At 54.3% G+C, this 19,041-nt stretch overlaps 1 protein-coding gene across 1 annotated transcript; it reads right to left on the reverse strand.

The window, feature by feature from the left end:
- Positions 1 to 5,673: 5,673 nt before the first annotated feature.
- Positions 5,674 to 18,064, reverse strand: LOC128081405 (protocadherin beta-4-like). The gene is made up of 2 exons (XM_052684602.1): positions 17,068 to 18,064; positions 5,674 to 7,198 (listed from the first exon to the last, which is right to left on the reverse strand). Exons 1-2 carry the CDS (start codon positions 18,055 to 18,057, stop codon positions 5,753 to 5,755), a joined length of 2,436 nt encoding a protein of 811 aa, XP_052540562.1. The 5' UTR covers positions 18,058 to 18,064; the 3' UTR covers positions 5,674 to 5,752.
- Between the last annotated feature and the right edge of the window lie 977 nt (positions 18,065 to 19,041).

Consider the following 19,041-nt stretch of genomic DNA (forward strand, 5'->3'; position numbering starts at 1 on the left):
TCTTGTGCCAAATCATCTTCTTTCTAACATTCCCTTCTCAGTGATCTGGCAGTACACTTTATGGAACAGAAATGTCAATAGGAACACATATTCTAAACAGGAAAATGGATAGAGGAAGGAACTGCTCACTCTTCATGCATTTGCTAAACACGGGGCTCTGAATAGCAAAGAATAATCAGGTGTTCTTTCACATTTGATAAAATAATACGAGTGAGTATGAATTGATGCCTGCAACTCCTTTTTCAGTTGATACATATATAGCAGCAGCAAATTTAAAAAATTGAACATCCAGAGTTGCAACCAGATATTCAACACAGAAATCTGACTACATGTCTTCACGAGATTTCATGGAATCCTAGAAGGCTGTGGGTTGGAAGGGAGGGATCTTTAAGACTCGCTAGTTTCAGCTCTCCTGTTATAGGCTGGGACACCTCCCACCAGACCAGGTTGCTCACAGCCCCATCCAGCCTGACCTTGAATCACTCCAGGGAAGGGGCAACCACAACCACTCTGGGCAACCCGTTGCAGTGTCTCACCACCGTCACAGCAAGGAATTTCTGCCTGATATCTAGTCCAAATCTACAATCTTCCATTTCAATGCCATCTCCCCTCATCCTGTCACTACATGCCTTTATAAAAACCTCTCCACAAATTTCTGGTCAGCCATCTTCAGGTACTGGAAGGTCACAACAAGGTCCCCCGGAGCGTTTCTCTTCCCCAGGCTGAACTACCCCAGCTCTCTCAGCCTGTCCTCATAGCGGAGCTGCTCCAGCCTTCTCACTGTCTCCATGGCACCCTCCAAACCTGCTTCAACACCTCCATGTTCTTCTTGTGTTAGTGGCCTCAGAGCTTGCAGCACGACTCCAGGTGGGGTTTCACAAAGTCAGAGTTGAGGGGAAGAATCACTTCTCTCCACTGGCTGGTCATGCTTCTCTTGATGCAACCCAAGACAAATTTGGACTTCTCAGCCATAAGAGCACATTGCTGCCCATGCAGAGCCTTTCATCAATCAACACCTCAAAGTCCTTTTCCTCAGGGCTGCTCTCAAGACGTTCTCTGCACAGCTTGTATTTCAGCTAGGGATTGTCTTGACCCAGGTGCACAACCTCTCACTTGCCTTGCTTGAACTTCATGAGGTTGCCATGGGCCCGCCTCTTCAGCCTGATCAGTCCCTCTGGATGGCATCCCTTCCATCCAGCATGTCCACAGCCCCACTCAGCTCGGAGTCATCTGCAAACTTGCAGAGGGTGCACACAATCACAGAATCATAGAATGGCTTTGCTTGGAAGGAACCTCAAGGATCAGCCACTTCCAACCACCTTGCTGCACTCAGGGCCCTGTCCATGTCACACACACAGATGTCCAATAGCACTGGTGCCAGCACCAGTCCCTGAGAAATGCCACTCATCACAGAACTGCACTCAGGCATTGAGCCACTGACCACAGCTCTCTGAGGACAAACTTGCAGCCAATTCCTTACAGAGTGAGAGATCCATCCATCAAAGGCACTTGTCTCCAAATTGGTGATCAGGATGTTATGTGGGACCGTGTCCAATAATGTGGGTAAGTCCAGGTAGGTACACTTGGATGGCAGTAAGGGTGGCAGTCTGTTAAAACTGCTTCAGACATGTAAATGCATACGAAGCATCGATGCATCACTGAATTCCTCCATGCAGAAGCAATCAGACCTGCTGACATTCACCAAGGCTTAATGAATGTTTATGGAGACCAAACTGTGGATGTCAGCACCATGAGGTGTTGCACGATGTAATTCAGCAGTGGCAAGAGACAGTCAGCTCCTCAGATGTACATTAATAAGGGCGTGACATGCAGGCTCCATTTCAGTGAAAACACATCGCCTTTCCTGTGGCCCCTTCATGTGCTGGAAGGCTGTTATAAAGATCCCCTCGCAGCATTTTTCTTCTCTAGGCTGAAGAGTCCCAGCTCTCTCTGCCAGTTCTCATAGCAGAGCTGCTCCAGCCCCCTCATCATCTTCGTGGCCCTCCTCCAGACCTGCTCCAACAGCTCCATGGCCTTCTTGTGTAGCAAGCACCAGAACTGGACACAGTACTCCAAGCGGGGTCTAAAGAGAGCCAAGTAGAGGTCAGAATCACCACCCTCAGCATGCTGGCCAGGCTTCTCTTGATGCAGCCTAGGAAAGCTTCGGCCTTCTGGGCTGCAGAGCACATGGTCACCCATCTTCAGCCTCTCAGCAAGCAACACCCCCAAATCCTTCTCCTCAGGGCTGCTCTCAAGCCGTTCCCTGCACAGCCTGTATTTCAGCTAGGGATTGCCTTGACCCAGGTGCACAACCTCTCACTTGCCTTGCTTGAACTTCATGAGGTTGCCCTGGGCCCACCTCTTCAGCCTGATCAGTCCCTCTGGATGGCAGCCCTTCCCTCTAGCAGGTCACCTGCAAACTCAGCTTGCTGTCATCTGCAAACTTGCTGAGGGCGCACTCAATTTCCTTGTCCACGTCACCTCCAAAGATGTGAAATAGAAACAGTCCCAGCACTGACCCTTGAGGGGCGATGCACATCAACAGTTTCTACATGGACATTGTGACAGTGACTGCAACACTCTGAGTGCAATCACACAGACAATTCTCTATCCAGCAATCAAAACCCAACCATCAAATCCATGTCTCTTCAATTTGGTGACCAGATGTCATGCGCAACCTTATCAAACCTTTCACAAGTCCACCTGGATGACATCAGCTGCTCTTCATTCATCCACTGATGCTGTAACTTCATCATAAAAGGTCACCAGGTTTGCCATACATGACTTGCCCTTGGTGAAGCCATGTCAGTTACCACCAATCCCCTACTTTGTTGTCCATGTGCCTCAGAAGGGCCTTCAGGATGATCTGCTTCATGATCTTACAAGGCACACAGGTGAGACTCAGCGGCCTTCAGATCCCTGCATCTTCTGATTTTTGCTTCTTGAAAAGGTGGCTATGTTTCCAATTTTCCAATCAGTGAAAACTTCACCAGACTGCCATGACCTTTCAGATATGATGGATAGAGCCTTGGCAACTTCGTCTGCCTCAGAACACATGGATGGATCTCATAGTGTCCCATGAACTTCTGCTCCTGCAGGTTCTTTAGATGATCACCAACCCGGTCTTCACTGACAGCAGGCACATCTTCCTTCTCCCAGTTCTTACCTTTGCTTTCTGCAGCTTGGGCCGTGCAGCTGGAGCCCTGCCTGGGGAAGACTTTCACAATCCCCAGCTCACCACACAGAAATATCTCTCCATTCTCCATCACTGTTGAATCACATCATTGCATTTTCAAAGTATGAACATTTGAGAAGTACGGTTTTAAATTATAAAGCATTGAAAGAGTAAAATTTCATCAAAAAACTCTAATGAAGACATTGAGACCTCAGTAAGAAATGCATCCATTCCCACCAACCCAGCCTGATGCATTGTGTCACCAAAAAAAGGTCAAATATCCCAATGACTTCATGGTTTTGTTCCTCTTTATTATTTCTAAGTTATAAGAAAAATATTAAGAACTTCAATGTTTTCTTCCTTTCCTCATAACAATAATGTACATTCTAGGGGATGCTCTGAAAGTAATGCCTGCCATTCTACTGTGGTGGCCCATGATATCCAAGGCGGATGTTGAAGGTCTGGCAGCAGAGGTTGAACCTTCCCACCAACATCCCATTCTCTTTGGGAACCACGTGACAGATGGATGCAGAGGGCAGTCTGATGAACTGACATCTGACATGGAAGTGCGTATGTGGCAACCAGGCAGCACTGACTTATGCCATGCAGAAACAATTGCACCCACTGAGATTCACCAACGCTTGCTGAAGGTTTATGGAGACCAGACAGCGGAGCTGAGCCATGAGGTGGTGGGTGATGCGTTTAAACGTCAGCAACACAGGGTCACCTCCACTGCTGCAGATTATTATGAGCACAACATGCAGGCTCAGGTACACCACCGTTCAATATGCACAGATGTCACAGTGACTACATTGAAAAATAGCAATTTCCAGCTGTGAATCTGCACCATCCAACAGTGTGACAGTGTGTCTTTTGTCACTTGATATTACCATGGAAATAAATAGGAGGCATTACTTTCAGAGCAATGTCTCTCTATGCAGCCTGCACCTTTCCTATGTACTCAGTGCAGCCCAGGCAAGCCACAACGCTGCACACCCACGTGTTGCGCTGTGTCCCAACACCACGAGTGCAGCTGTATTGCTGGCTGCTGCACTCAGCAATGACCCCGTTGAACAGCTGAGCTGCAGGAGAATGCATCAGAGTGGCTGGAAAAGAGCACAGCTGGATGGAGAGACATCATGACCAGGAGGCAAAACACACAGCACACACGGGGAGAAGCACAACGCTGCAAAGCAAGAAGGCAGTGCCTGCACCTCTTGCAACACAGGGCTCCAGAGCAGCATTCTCATAACCTGCTGCACGTTTCTGTTCATCACCTTCCTTCAGAGAACATGCAGGGAAACCTTCCTTCTCACTCAGCGGTCTGGGAATGTGTGATGCCAACTGCAAACGCAGCTTCCCTCTGGAGCTCCATGCCATTGCACACAGCCCTTCCTTTCTCCACCCACTAAGACACCGGCTGGGCAGACTCACTGCTAATGAAGGGAACCCCAGAAAACTGCCCCACACACTGAGCCCCGCACCTCTGCACTTCTGCATCCCCACACGGATCAGCATGGCCCAAATGATCACCCAGCACAAGGGACAAGAAAGGAGCTGGGCACCGGGCAAAGAACCCCACTACAGAGGCAATCCAGAAACACACAGAACACATCAGAATCCTGTCTTTACATGGCACGTATAAAACAGGCACTGTGTTGTTGCTGCAGCTTAAAGGAGTAGAAGGAACACGAGGCATTCTAGACAAACACAAACAACCCAGCCCTCAGAAGCTCTCTCACACACTCAGATGCTGCCCACTACACTTCCAGGGGATCGTCAGCCATGCCAGCTCTGCCCCAGCTCTATCTGCTCTTGCTCCACCTCAAGTTACAATTACTGAAGCATTTATACAAAAGCACTTCTACACAAAAAGAAACTTTCACTGCAACAGACAGCACTGCACACCGATGGCATTCAACACAAACCAAAACAAGTCACACAGGGAAGTTGCATAATGGGGAATTATAACAGAAACCTTCTTACCCTCTTCATGATTTCCGCTAACGTCAGAGAATGCAGCCCATGTGCACAAAGCAAAGCTGCAACTCCCTGTGCATCCAGTGAACGTGGCTGGAAGATTCAATAGAGCAGGACAAACGTATTTCCAGGCTGGAGCATTGGCAGGTCCCACTCTCCTCACTCAGTGGCGTGCCTGGAAACGCTTGCATGCAAGCCCTCATCAGCCACAGGAAGCCAACCATTGCAACTGATGAACTCTGCTCGCTTCACAGGTGGCACCAAATCCAGCCCTCACATCCTGCACGCTCTGTCCTCATCCAGCTGGCACATGGGCTGTCAGCAGAAACACACATTTCTGGGGACCTCTTGAAACACAGGGAATTTCTGTTGTGGCCAGAGCTAGAAGGCTGAGGGACTGAAATCCAGGGGAGACTCAGAAAGCACACACTCACTTTCCTGTTAATATCCACAGCTTCCATTACACTTACGTTCTTGTGGAATGGGAGGAAAACTACAAATGCAGATCTAAACAAGCAGACATGGAGATAACTATCAAAGCACAGAAGCCTCACTAAACAAGCCTTGATGCTGCCTGAAGCGCAGACGCAGTGCTAATTACAAGCCGTGAAACTGTCCCACAGCCTGCATCCCGGGGCTCTCGACATCAGCATCCCCCACGGGGACAGGGACAGCAGGGAAATGCTCGGCATCGTCGCCGGCCACCCCCGTGCTGCAGCGCTGCGCCGGCAGGCTGGGCAGCACGGGCTTGAGGAACTGGAACTCGCTGCTGCCCGAGCCCGTGGTGAGGCTGAGCTCGTAGCAATAGGCGTGGGGCAGGGTGCCGGCAGCGGCCCCGTCAGCCACGCAGCTCGGCACGCCGCTGGGGCCGTACAGCACGTGCCCGCTACTCGGCTCCTTGCTCTTGCACGCCTTGCACGCCGCAAAGGCCGCCGCCGACACCAGGAACAGGAGCGAGACCAAGACCAAGGCGACGATCAAGGAGGCGGTGAGGGAGCCGTCGTCGTCGTGCGCGGCGGGGCTCTGCTGCGGCAGCTCAGCGTCCCGGGAGCCGTGCAGGAGGAGCACGCTGAGCGCCGCCGTGGCCGACAGCGGCGGCCGCCCGTTGTCCCGCACCAGCACGACCAGCTTCTGCTTCGCCGCGTCCCTCTCCGTCGGCGGCCTCCTCAGCCGCACCTCCCCGCTTTGGGCGCCCACGGCAAACAGCCCCGGCTCCGTGGCCCTCAGCAGCCGGTACGAAAGCCACGAGTTCTGCCCCGAGTCGGCGTCCACGGCCACCACTTTGCTCACCAGGTCCCCCGCTTCGGCCCACGCGGGCACCGGCTCGCTCCAAGCAGGGCCGCCGTCCTGCGCGCTGGGGTGCAGCACCAGCGGCGCGTTGTCGTTCTCGTCCACCACCAGCAGGCGGACGCCGACGCTGCTGCTCAGGGGAGGGGACCCCGCGTCCGCAGCGCTCACCACCACCTCCAGCTGCCTCAGCTGCTCGTAGTCCAGCGGCCGCAGCACGAACACGGCTCCGCTCTCGGAGTTCACGGACACGCACGAGCACGGCTCTCGCTCGGGCGGATCGGCCGCCACCAGCGAATAGCTCACCTTGCCGTTGGCTCCCGCGTCCGCGTCCCTTGCCTGCACGGCCCCGACCAGCAGCGCGGGGACGTTGTTCTCGTGCACGTACATGGTGTACGACGTCTGGTTGAACACGGGCGCGTTGTCATTCACGTCCGAGACGTCCACGGTGAACGTGTGGCTGCCGCTCAGACGAGGAGACCCTGCATCTGCGGCCGTGACAACCACCGTGTAACGTGCCGTTTGCTCCCGGTCCAACGCGCTCACGGTCACCAGCTCGTAGTAGTTCTTAAAGGCCGGCCGCAGGGAGAACGACAGCTGTTCTGCCAGGGCACAGCTGATCTCCCCATTCACACCGGAATCCTTGTCGGTGACAGAGAAGAGGGCGACCACTGTCCCGGGTGCTGCATTCTCCGGGATCGGGCTGCTGAAGGAACTGACCACGATCTCTGGTGCGTTGTCGTTCACATCCACCACCTCCACCAACACCTTACAGAGTGCTGACAGACCTCCACCATCCGTCGCGCGCACACTGAGATCATATTTCTGTTTTGTCTCAAAATCGAGAGGCTGTTTTATTCGAATTTCTCCATTTTGGGGGTTGATTGTAAATGCCGGCTGGCTCTGGCTCAACACTTGGCTGAACTGATAGGAAATGTCACCATTAATTCCCACATCTGCATCAGTGGCCGTCACACGGAGAACTAAGGAGTCCTCAGGGGCACTTTCCACAATGTGTCCTGTATATAAATCCTGGGTGAAAATGGGAGCATTGTCGTTTACATCCAGAACTTTGATGTGAATTTGAGTGGTTCCACTCCTCGGTGGAGAGCCCCCATCCGTGGCAACGAGAGTGAAATCCATCTCTGGCTGCTCCTCTCTGTCCAGAGTCTTTTGCAAAACGAGCTGGACCTGCACATCATGCTCATTTTTTCTCTGATAGGAGACAGTGAAGAACTCGTTCTCAGGAACGATGCTGTAAGCCTGGATGTCATTGCTGCCAATGTCCAGGTCCTGAGCAGCCTCTACTGGGAAACGGGAGCCCGGGTCGCTGGTTTCAGGGATCTTAAAGGTCAGCCGTTCGTCCGGGAAGACCGGCGAGTGGTCATTGACGTCCTCCACGGACACCTCAATGGGAAAGAACTGCAGCGGGTCGGCGAGCAGCAGCTCGAAGGCGAGCGTGCAGGTGCGGGAGCGTCCGCACAGCTCCTCCCGATCGAGCCGCTCGGCGAGCACGAGGCGGCCGCTGCCGCGCTCTAAGCCAAAGTGCTGCCGGCCGGCCGGCGAGGCGATGCGCGCCCGGCGAGCCCAGAGCTGCGCCGGGGCCAGCCCCGCGTCCTCCGCCACGTCGCCCACCGGCGAGCCGCTCTCGCCCTCCTCGGCCACGGAGTAGCGGATGGGCTCGCAGCGAACGCGCGCCACGCCCAGCAAAGCCCACACACACAGCACTTGCCTCGCAGCCGCCATGCCGGGCCGCCGGACACCCTCCGGCCGGCCGGGAAGCGCGCTCCTCCGCGGGAAGCGGCGCCTGGCAGCAGCGCGGCGGGACGGACGGTGGGCCTCCCTCCCCGCTCGGCTCTCTCGCCGCCTCTCACCGACTGCGGACTGAGCCCGGAGCCCGGAGCGCGATCGTCACAGCGCGGCGGCGGCTCACACGCACCTCACGGCAGCACGGACAACCGCTCGCCGCCGCTCTCCGCCGCCGCTCTCCGCCGCCGCTCTCCGCCGCCGCTCTCCGCCGCCGCTCTCCGCCGCCGCTCTCCGCCGCCGCTCTCCGCCGCCGCTCTCCGCCGCCGCTCTCCGCCGCCGCTCTCCGCCGCCTCCTCCCGGATGCGCTGTGCTGCGCTGCGCTCGGCTCGGCCTCTCCCTCTCCCCGCCCCGCCCGCAGCCGCTCGGCGCCGCCTTGGCCACGAGCACCACCCTGCGGCCCGCGCCGGGACTGCTCCGGGGACGGGACGCGCTCCTGCCCGCGCCCTCTCGCCGCCACACGCACCCCGCACACACGCGCGCACCCCCGCTGCCTCCCGCTCGCACACGCCGCCGCCCCGGGCAGCGCCCACAGCCAGCGCCCGCGCTCCTGCCCGCACGCCGCCTCGGACAACGCAACGAAGCTGCAGCGCCCGCCACCTCCCCGCCTCCTCGCCCGCCCCGAAAGCCGCCAGCCCGACCCACCCAAATCCTCGCACCCGTTAATATCAGCCCCGATCTCAAACCTCAGCCGCTGTAGGAAGCACAGAGGCAACGACAAGGGGATGACAATGTCTCCTAAATAGTTCTTCTTCAGTTGCAAGCATCCAACACCAAAAAACCCCCAAGGTTTTCCAAAACTCTGCTTCTGCTCTGCAGATCTTTCCCCTTAAAATAATCCACCTCTGCAAACTTTCTCAGAACAACACCATCCATTTTATTACTGAAATGGCACCAAGTCCCCTCTCATAACAGTTCCACAGGCCATCCTCGTTCACAACATTACACTTCACGGTTCAACATTACACAGTGCCAGTGAATTTTGAATATCTTGTGCCACAGCATCTTCTTTCTAACATTCCCTTATTCTCTGTGGGGTGGCAGGACACGTTAAGGAATAGATATGTCAGTAGGAAAACACGGTGCAAACAGGAAAATGGAAAAAAGAAGAAGTAATTGTGTGCACTTTCATATATCTGCAAAACAAAGCACACTGAACAGCAAAGACTGCTGTGCTTTCAAGTATGAAAAAGGAATTTGAAAACAGGTTTCAGGACTGCAACAAAAAATCATGACTTTATGTCTAAAATATGATTTCCTGCCCATATAAATCTATTAGCAGTTAATTCTCAAATTGAATGGACGGAGTTGCAACCAGGTATTTAGCTCAAAAATCTGACTACGTGTCTTTACCAGACTTCATAAATCCCGGAATGGTTTGGGTTGGAAGGGAACTGAAAGATCCTCTAGTTCCAACTCTCCTGCTATAGGCAGGGACACCTCCCTCTAGCCCAGGTTGCTCACAGCCCCATCCTGCCTGGTCTTGGATGCTTCCATGGTGGGGCATCCACAGCATCTCTGGTAACTCCTTCCAGTGTCTCACCACCCTCACAGGAAAGAATTTCTTCCTAATCTCAGTCTCAATCTACTGTCATCCACCTTCAGGCCACTTCCCCTCATCCTGTCACTACATGCCCTTATAAAGCTCTCATCCCAGCTTTCTGTGGCCTCTTCAAGTGTTGGAAGGCCATTATCAGGTCCTCTTGGAGCATTTTTCTTCTCCAGACTGAAAAACCCCAGTTTTCTCAGCCAGTTCTCATAGCAGAGCTGCTCCAGCCCTCTCATCATCTTCGTGGCCCTCCTCCAGACCTGCTCCAACAGCTCCATGGCCTTCTTGTGTAGCAGGCACCAGAACTGGACACAGTCCTCCAAGCGGGGTCTAAAGAGAGACAAGTAGAGGGGCAGAATCACCACCCTCAGCATGCTGGCCATGCTTCTCTTGATGCAACCTAGGAAACCTTCGGCCTTCTGCACTGCAGAGCACACTGTCGCCCATCTTCAGCCTCTCAGCAAGCAACACCCCCAAATCCTTCTCCTCAGGGCTGCTCTCAAGCTGTTCTCTGCACAGCCTGTATTTCAGCTAGGGATTGCCTTGACCCAGGTGCACAACTTCTCACTTGTCTTGCTTGAACTTCATGAGGTTGCCATGGGCCCGCATCTCAAGCCTGATCAGTCCCTCTGGATTGCAGCCCTTCCATCCAGCATGTCCACAGCACCACTCAGCTCGGAGTCATCTGCCAACTTGCAGAGGGTGCACACAATCACAGAATCATAGAATGGCTTTGCTTGGAAGGAATCTCAAGGATCCTTTGGATAAGTCCAGGTAGGTGACATCAGTTTCTCTTCATTTATGCACAGACGCTGAAAGTTCATCATAAAAGGTCACCAGGTTGCCATACATGACTTGTCCTTGGCGAAGCCATGTTGGTTACCACCAATCACCTCCTCTTTATTTTCCAGGTGCCTCAGTAGGGTCTTCAGGATGATCTGCTCCACAATCTTAGCAGGCACAGAGATGAGACTCAGCGGCCTTCAGATCCCTGCATCTTCTCATTTTTCCTTCTTGAAAAGGTGGCTATGTTTCCAATTTTCCAATCAGTGAGAACTTCACCAGACTGCCATGATGCTTCAAATATGATGGATAGAGCCTTGGCAACTTTGTCTGCCTCAGAACCTGTGAATGGAACTCCTTGGATCTCATGCCCTTGTGCGTCTGCAGCTTCTTCGGAAGGTGACCAACCCGGTCTTCACTGAAAGCAGGCACATCTTCCTTCTCCCAGTTCTTACCTTTGCTTTCTGCAGCTTGGGCCGTGCAGCTGGAGCCCTGCCTGGGGAAGACTTTCACAATCCCCAGCTCACCACACAGAAATATCTCTCAATTCACCATCAGCCTTTACTCATGTCATTACTTATGGGCAGTACGTACACTTGTCAGCTATTGTTTTCAAGGAAGAAACATTTAATCCAAAATTTCTGATGAAGACATCGAGACCACCGTAAGAATTGCATCCACTACCACCAAACCATCCTGATACATTGCTGTCACCAAGAAAAGATCAAATATCCCACTGGTTTCATGTCTTTGCTCCTCCCTTTTCAGAAGTTCTACAAAAAATACTAAAAATTTTGATTCTTTATTTCTTACATAACAACGATTCTGCATAATCTACCAGGGCGGCCCTGAAAGTAATGCCTCCTTATTTACTGCATTGGACCAACTTCTCCAAGGCTGATGCTGGAGGTATGGCAGCAGAGGCTAAGTGGTCCCACCAATATGCCATTGTGGATTTTGGTGCCAAGTGATGGATGGCAGAACAATGGCAGTCTGACAAAACTGCTTCAGACATGTAAATGCATACGAAGTATGACTGAATTCCTCCATGCAGAAGCAATCATATCTGCTGACATTCATCAAGGCTTAATGAATGTTTATGGAGACCAAACTGTGGATGTGAGCACCACGAGGTGTTGGATGAAGTAATTCAGCAGTGGCAAGGTCAGTTGTACATTAATATGAGCGCAACACGCGGGCCCCCATTCAGTGAAAACACATCGCCTTTCCTGTGGCCCCTTCATGTGCTGGAAGGCCGTTATAAGATCCCCTCGCAGCATTTTTCTTCACCAGGCTGAAGAGTCCCAGCTCTCTCTGCCAGTTCTCATAGCAGAGCTGCTCCAGCCCTCTCATCATCTTCGTGGCCCTCCTCCAGACCTGCTCCAACAGCTCCATGGCCTTCTTGTGTAGCAGGCACCAGAACTGGACACAGTCCTCCAAGCAGGGTCTAAAGAGAGACAAGTAGAGGGGCAGAATCACCACCCTCAGCATGCTGGCCAGGCTTCTCTTGATGCAGCCTAGGAAAGCTTCGGCCTTCTGCGCTGCAGAGCACATTGTCGCCCATCTTCAGCCTCTCAGCAAGCAACACCCCCAAATCCTTCTCCTCAGGGCTGCTCTCAAGCCGTTCCCTGCACAGCCTGTATTTCAGCTAGGTGCACAACTTCTCACTTGTCTTGCTTGAACTTCATGAGGTTGCCCTGGGCCCGCCTCTTCAGCCTGATCAGTCCCTCTGGATGGCAGCCCTTCCCTCTAGCAGGTCACCTGCAAACTCAGCTTGCTGTCATCTGCAAACTTGCTGAGGGCGCACTCAATTTCCTTGTCCAGGTCACCTACAAAGATGTGAAATAGGAACGGTCCCAGCACTGACCCTTGAGGGCCGATGCACATCACCAGTCCCTACATGGACATTGTGACAATGACTGCAACACTCTGAGTGCAATCACACAGACAATTCTCTATCCAGCAATCAAAACCCATCCATCAAATCCATGTTTTGTTCAATTTGGTGACCAGATGTCATGCACAACCTTATCAAACCTTTCACAAGTCCACCTGGATGACATCAGCTGCTCTTCATTCATCCACTGATGCTGTAATTTCATCATAAAAGGTCACCAGGTTTGCCATACATGACTTGCCCTTGGTGAAGCCATGTCGGTTACCACCAATCCCCTACTCTGTTGTCCATGTGCCTCAGAAGGGCCTTTAAGATGATCTGCTTCACAATCTTAGCAGGCACAGACATGAGATGCAGTGGCCTTCAGATCCCTGCATCTCCATTTTTTCCCTTTGTGAAAATAGGAGTTATATTTCAATTTTTCGATCAGTGAGAACTTCACCAGACTGATATGACCTTTCAAATATGATGGATAGAGCCTTGGCAACTTCGTCTGCCTCAGAACCCATGGATGGATCTCATTGTGTCCCATGAACTTCTGCTCCTGCAGGTTCTTTAGATGATCACCAACCCAGTCTTCACTGACAGCAGGCACATCTTCCTTCTCCCAGTTCTTACCTTTGCTTTCCACACAGAAATATCTCTCCATTCTCCATCACTATTTAATCACATCATTGCATTTTCAAAGTATGAACACTTGTGAAGAACTGTTTCAAATTATAAACCATTGAAAGAGTAAAATTTCATCAAACAACTCGAATGAAGACATTGAGAACACAGGAAGAAATGCATCCACTCCCACCAAACCAGCCTGATCCGCTTGTGATACCAAAAGAAAAGTCAAATATCCCTCTGGATTCATGGTTTTGTTCCTCTTTATTTTTTTGAAGTTATAAGAAAAATATTAAGAACTTCAATGTTTTCTTCCTTTCCTCATAACAACAATGTACATTCTAGGGGATGCTCTGAAAGTAATGCCTGCCATTCTACTGTGGTGGCCCATGATATCCAAGGCCGATATTGAAGGTTTGGCAGCAGAGGTTGAACCTTCCCACCAACATCCCATTCTCTTTGGGAACCACGTGACAGATGGATGCAGAGGGCAGTCTGATAAACTGACATCTGACATGGAAGTGCGTATGTGGCAACCAGGCAGCACTGACTTATGCCATGCAGAAACAATTGCACCCACTGAGATTCACCAACGCTTGTTGAAGGTTTATGGAGACCAGACAGCAGAGCTGAGCACCATGAGGTGGTGGGTGATGCGTTTAAACGTCAGCAACACAGGGTCACCTCCACTGCTGCAGATTATTATGAGCACAACATGCAGGCTCAGGTACACCACCGTTCAATATGCACAGATGTCACAGTGACTACATTGAAAAATAGCAATTTCCAGCTGTGAATCTGCACCATCCAACAGTGCGACAGTGTCTCTTTTGTCACTGGATATTACCATGGAAACAAAGAGCAGGCAATACTTTCAGAGCAATGTCTCTCTATGCAGCCTGCACCTTTCCTATTTACTCAGTGCAGCCCAGGCAAGCCACAACGCTGCACACCCACGTGTTGCGCTGTGTCCCAACACCACGAGTGCAGCTGTATTGCTGGCTGCTGCACTCAGCAATGACCCCGTTGAACAGCTGAGCTGCAGGAGAATGCATCAGAGTGGCTGGAAAAGAGCACAGCTGGATGGAGAGACATCATGACCAGGAGGCAAAACACACAGCACACACGGGGAGAAGCACAACGCTGCAAAGCAAGAAGGCAGTGCCTGCACCTCTTAAAACACAGGGCTCCAGAGCAGCACTCTCAGAACCTGCTGCACGTTTCTGTTCATCACCTTCCTTCAGAGAACATGCAGGGAAACCTTCCTTCTCACTCAGCGGTCTGGGAATGTGTGATGCCAACTGCAAACGCAGCTTCCCTCTGGAGCTCCATGCCATTGCACACAGCCCTTCCTTTCTCCACCCACTAAGACACCGGTTGGGCAGACTCACTGCTAATGAAGGGAACCCCAGAAAACTGCCCCACACACTGAGCCCCGCACCTCTGCACTTCTGCATCCCCACACGGATAAGCATGGCCCAAATGATCACCCAGCACAAGGGACAAGAAAGGAGCTGGGCACCGGGCAAAGAACCCCACTACAGAGGCAATCCCGAAACACACAGAACACATCAGAATCCTGTCTTTACATGGCACGTATAAAACAGGCACCGTGTTGTTGTTGCTGCTTAAGGGAGTAGAGGGAACACGAGGCATTCTAGACAAACACAAACAACCCAGCCCTCAGAAGCTCTCTCACACACTCAGATGCTGCCCACTACACTTCCAGGGGATCGTCAGCCATGCCAGCTCTGCCCCAGCTCTATCTGCTCTTGCTCCATCTCAAGTTACAATTACTGAACCATTTATAAAAAAGCACTTCTCACAAAAGGAACCTTTCACTGCAACAGACAGCACTGCACACCAATGGCATTCAAGACAAACCAAAACAAGTCACAGAGGGAAGTTGCATAATGGGGAATTAAACAAAAACCTTCTTACCCTCTTCATGATTTCCGTTAACGTCAGAGAATGCAGCCCATGTGCACAAAGCAAAGCTGCAACTGCCTGTGCATCCAGTGAACGTGGCTGGAAGATTAAATAGAGCAGGACAAACATATTTCCAGGCTGGAGCATTGGCAGGTCCCGCTCTCCTCACTCAGTGGCGTGCCTGGAAACGCTTGCATGCAAGCCCTCATCAGCTACAGGAAGCCAACCATTGCAACTGATGAACTCTGCTCGCTTCACAGGTGGCACCAAATCCAGCCCTCACATCCTGCACGCTCTGTCCTCATCCAGCTGGCACATGGGCTGTCAGCAGAAACACACATTTCTGGGGACCTCTTGAAACACAGGGAATTTCTGTTGTGGCCAGAGCTAGAAGGCTGAGGGACTGAAACCTAGGGGAGACTCAGAAAGCACACACTCACTTTCCTGTTAATATCCACAGCTTCCATTACACTTACGTTCTTGTGGAATGGGAGGTGAACTACAAATGCAGATCTAAACAAGCAGACATGGAGATAACTATCAAAGCACAGAAGCCTCACTAAACAATCCATGAATCAGCTGGAAGCGCAGACGCAGTGCTAATTACAAGCCGTGAAACTGTCCCACAGCCTGCATCCCGGGGCTCTCGACATCAGCATCCCCCACGGGGACAGGGACAGCAGGGAAATGCTCGGCATCGTCGCCGGCCACCCCCGTGCTGCAGCGCTGCGCCGGCAGGCTGGGCAGCACGGGCTTGAGGAACTGGAACTCGCTGCTGCCCGAGCCCGTGGTGAGGCTGAGCTCGTAGCAATAGGCGTGGGGCAGGGTGCCGGCAGCGGCCCCGTCAGCCACGCAGCTCGGCACGCCGCTGGGGCCGTACAGCACGTGCCCGCTACTCGGCTCCTTGCTCTTGCACGCCTTGCACGCCGCAAAGGCCGCCGCCGACACCAGGAACAGGAGCGAGACCAAGACCAAGGCGACGATCAAGGAGGCGGTGAGGGAGCCGTCGTCGTCGTGCGCGGCGGGGCTCTGCTGCGGCAGCTCAGCGTCCCGGGAGCCGTGCAGGAGGAGCACGCTGAGCGCCGCCGTGGCCGACAGCGGCGGCCGCCCGTTGTCCCGCACCAGCACGACCAGCTTCTGCTTCGCCGCGTCCCTCTCCGTCGGCGGCCTCCTCAGCCGCACCTCCCCGCTTTGGGCGCCCACGGCAAACAGCCCCGGCTCCGTGGCCCTCAGCAGCCGGTACGAAAGCCACGAGTTCTGCCCCGAGTCGGCGTCCACGGCCACCACTTTGCTCACCAGGTCCCCCGCTTCGGCCCACGCGGGCACCGGCTCGCTCCAAGCAGGGCCGCCGTCCTGCGCGCTGGGGTGCAGCACCAGCGGCGCGTTGTCGTTCTCGTCCACCACCAGCAGGCGGACGCCGACGCTGCTGCTCAGGGGAGGGGACCCCGCGTCCGCAGCGCTCACCACCACCTCCAGCTGCCTCAGCTGCTCGTAGTCCAGCGGCCGCAGCACGAACACGGCTCCGCTCTCGGAGTTCACGGACACGCACGAGCACGGCTCTCGCTCGGGCGGATCGGCCGCCACCAGCGAATAGCTCACCTTGCCGTTGGCTCCCGCGTCCGCGTCCCTTGCCTGCACGGCCCCGACCAGCAGCGCGGGGACGTTGTTCTCGTGCACGTACATGGTGTACGACGTCTGGTTGAACACGGGCGCGTTGTCATTCACGTCCGAGACGTCCACGGTGAACGTGTGGCTGCCGCTCAGACGAGGAGACCCTGCATCTGCGGCCGTGACAACCACCGTGTAACGTGCCGTTTGCTCCCGGTCCAACGCGCTCACGGTCACCAGCTCGTAGTAGTTCTTAAAGGCCGGCCGCAGGGAGAACGACAGCTGTTCTGCCAGGGCACAGCTGATCTCCCCATTCACACCGGAATCCTTGTCGGTGACAGAGAAGAGGGCGACCACTGTCCCGGGTGCTGCATTCTCAGGGATCGGGCTGCTGAAGGAACTGACCACGATCTCTGGTGCGTTGTCGTTCACATCCACCACCTCGATTAATACATGGCAGAGAGTCCACAGTCCTCCACCATCTGTAGCCTGTACGCTCAGCTGATGCTTCCGTGCAGCCTCAAAATCCAGAGGTTCTTTAACTCGAATTTCTCCATTCTTAGTGTCGATTGTAAACGGTAGTTGGCTCTGGCTCACAGATTGGATGAATTTATAGGAAATGTCACCATTGATTCCCACATCCGCATCCCTGGCCAACACATGGAGAACTAATGAGCCCTCAGGTGCATTTTCTGCAACTTGGCCATTATATGTATCCTGGGTGAAAATCGGTTTATTGTCATTTACATCCAGAACAATGATGTGGATTTGGACGGTTCCAGTCCTGGGTGGAGAGCCTCCATCCGTTGCAACGAGAGTGAAATCCATCTCTGGCTGCTCCTCTCTGTCCAGAGGCTTCTCCAAAACGAGCTCAACATTCATACTGCCCTCATGCCTCCTTTGAGTGAATACACGGAAATAGTAATTCACTGGAACAATGCTGTAAGCCTGGATGTCATTGCTGCCAATGTCCAGGTCCTGAGCTGCTGGCACAGGGAAACGGGAGCCCGGGTCACTGGTTTCCAAAATCTTAAAGGTCAGCCTTTCGTCCGGGAAGACCGGCGAGTGGTCATTGATGTCCTCCACGGACACCTCAATGGGAAAGAACTGCAGCGGGTCTGCGAGCAGCAACTCGAAGGCGAGCGTGCAGGTGCGGGAGCGTCCGCACAGCTCCTCCCGATCGAGCCGCTCGGCGAGCACGAGGCGGCCGCTGCCGCGCTCTAAGCCAAAGTGCTGCCGGCCGGCCGGCGAGGCGATGCGCGCCCGGCGAGCCCAGAGCTGCGCCGGGGCCAGCCCCGCGTCCTCCGCCACGTCGCCCACCGGCGAGCCGCTCTCGCCCTCCTCGGCCACGGAGTAGCGGATGGGCTCGCAGCGAACGCGCGCCACGCCCAGCAAAGCCCACACACACAGCACTTGCCTCGCAGCCGCCATGCCGGGCCGCCGGACACCCTCCGGCCGGCCGGGAAGCGCGCTCCTCCGCGGGAAGCGGCGCCCGGCAGCGGCGCGACGCGGCGCGGCGGGACGGACGGTGGGCCTCCCTCCCCGCTCGGCTCTCTCGCCGCCTCTCGCCGAGTAATGACCGAACCCGGAGCCTGGAGCCCGAAACCGCACGCTTGCCCGGCCCGGCGGCGGCTCACACGCACCTCACGGCAGCACGGACAACCGCTCGCCGCCGCTCTCCGCCGCCGCTCTCCGCCGCCGCTCTCCGCCGCCGCTCTCCGCCGCCGCTCTCCGCCGCCGCTCTCCGCCGCCGCTCTCCGCCGCCGCTCTCCGCCGCCGCTCTCCGCCGCCGCTCTCCGCCGCCGCTCTCCGCCGCCGCTCTCCGCCGCCTCCTCCCGGATGCGCTGCGCTGCGCTGCGCTCGGCTCAGCCTCTCCCTCTCCCCGCCCCGCCCGCAGCCGCTCGGCGCCGCCTTGGCCACGAGCACCACCCTGCGGCCCGCGCCGGGACTGCTCCGGGGACGGGACGCGCTCCTGCCCGCGCCCTCTCGCCGCCACACGCAGCGGACAACGAAAGAAGAAAACACGCAGCGCAACGCAGCTTCTCTTTCCAAATATTCCATGCCATTGCACTTTTAATTCAACACTTCCACACGCGCCGCGGCAATCGCTTGCTCTGTTTGGAGAACAGGATATTTCAAGGGGAGCACATCTGACAGTGCTCCATCACAATCCATGCAGAAAAATGAAAATAAAAGAAATGAAAATTCATGCAGCCTCTTCTAAGACTGCAGACTCTGCAGACCATATTGTCACCGCTGCTGTTCACTCTCATTGTGAATCCTCAGTAAGAAAGAATAAAAGATATGGCACTAAACTGAGGGCTTCTTTTACACTTCTGTCCCTGTTCCATTTGCACAGAATGTTCTTCAAGAGAATTCCTGGATTTGCGTTACAATCCATCCAAACACACTGAA

This window comes from Tympanuchus pallidicinctus, unplaced genomic scaffold, assembly GCF_026119805.1.
Source record: "Tympanuchus pallidicinctus isolate F22 unplaced genomic scaffold, pur_lepc_1.0 scaffold21, whole genome shotgun sequence".
NCBI lineage: Eukaryota > Metazoa > Chordata > Aves > Galliformes > Phasianidae > Tympanuchus > Tympanuchus pallidicinctus.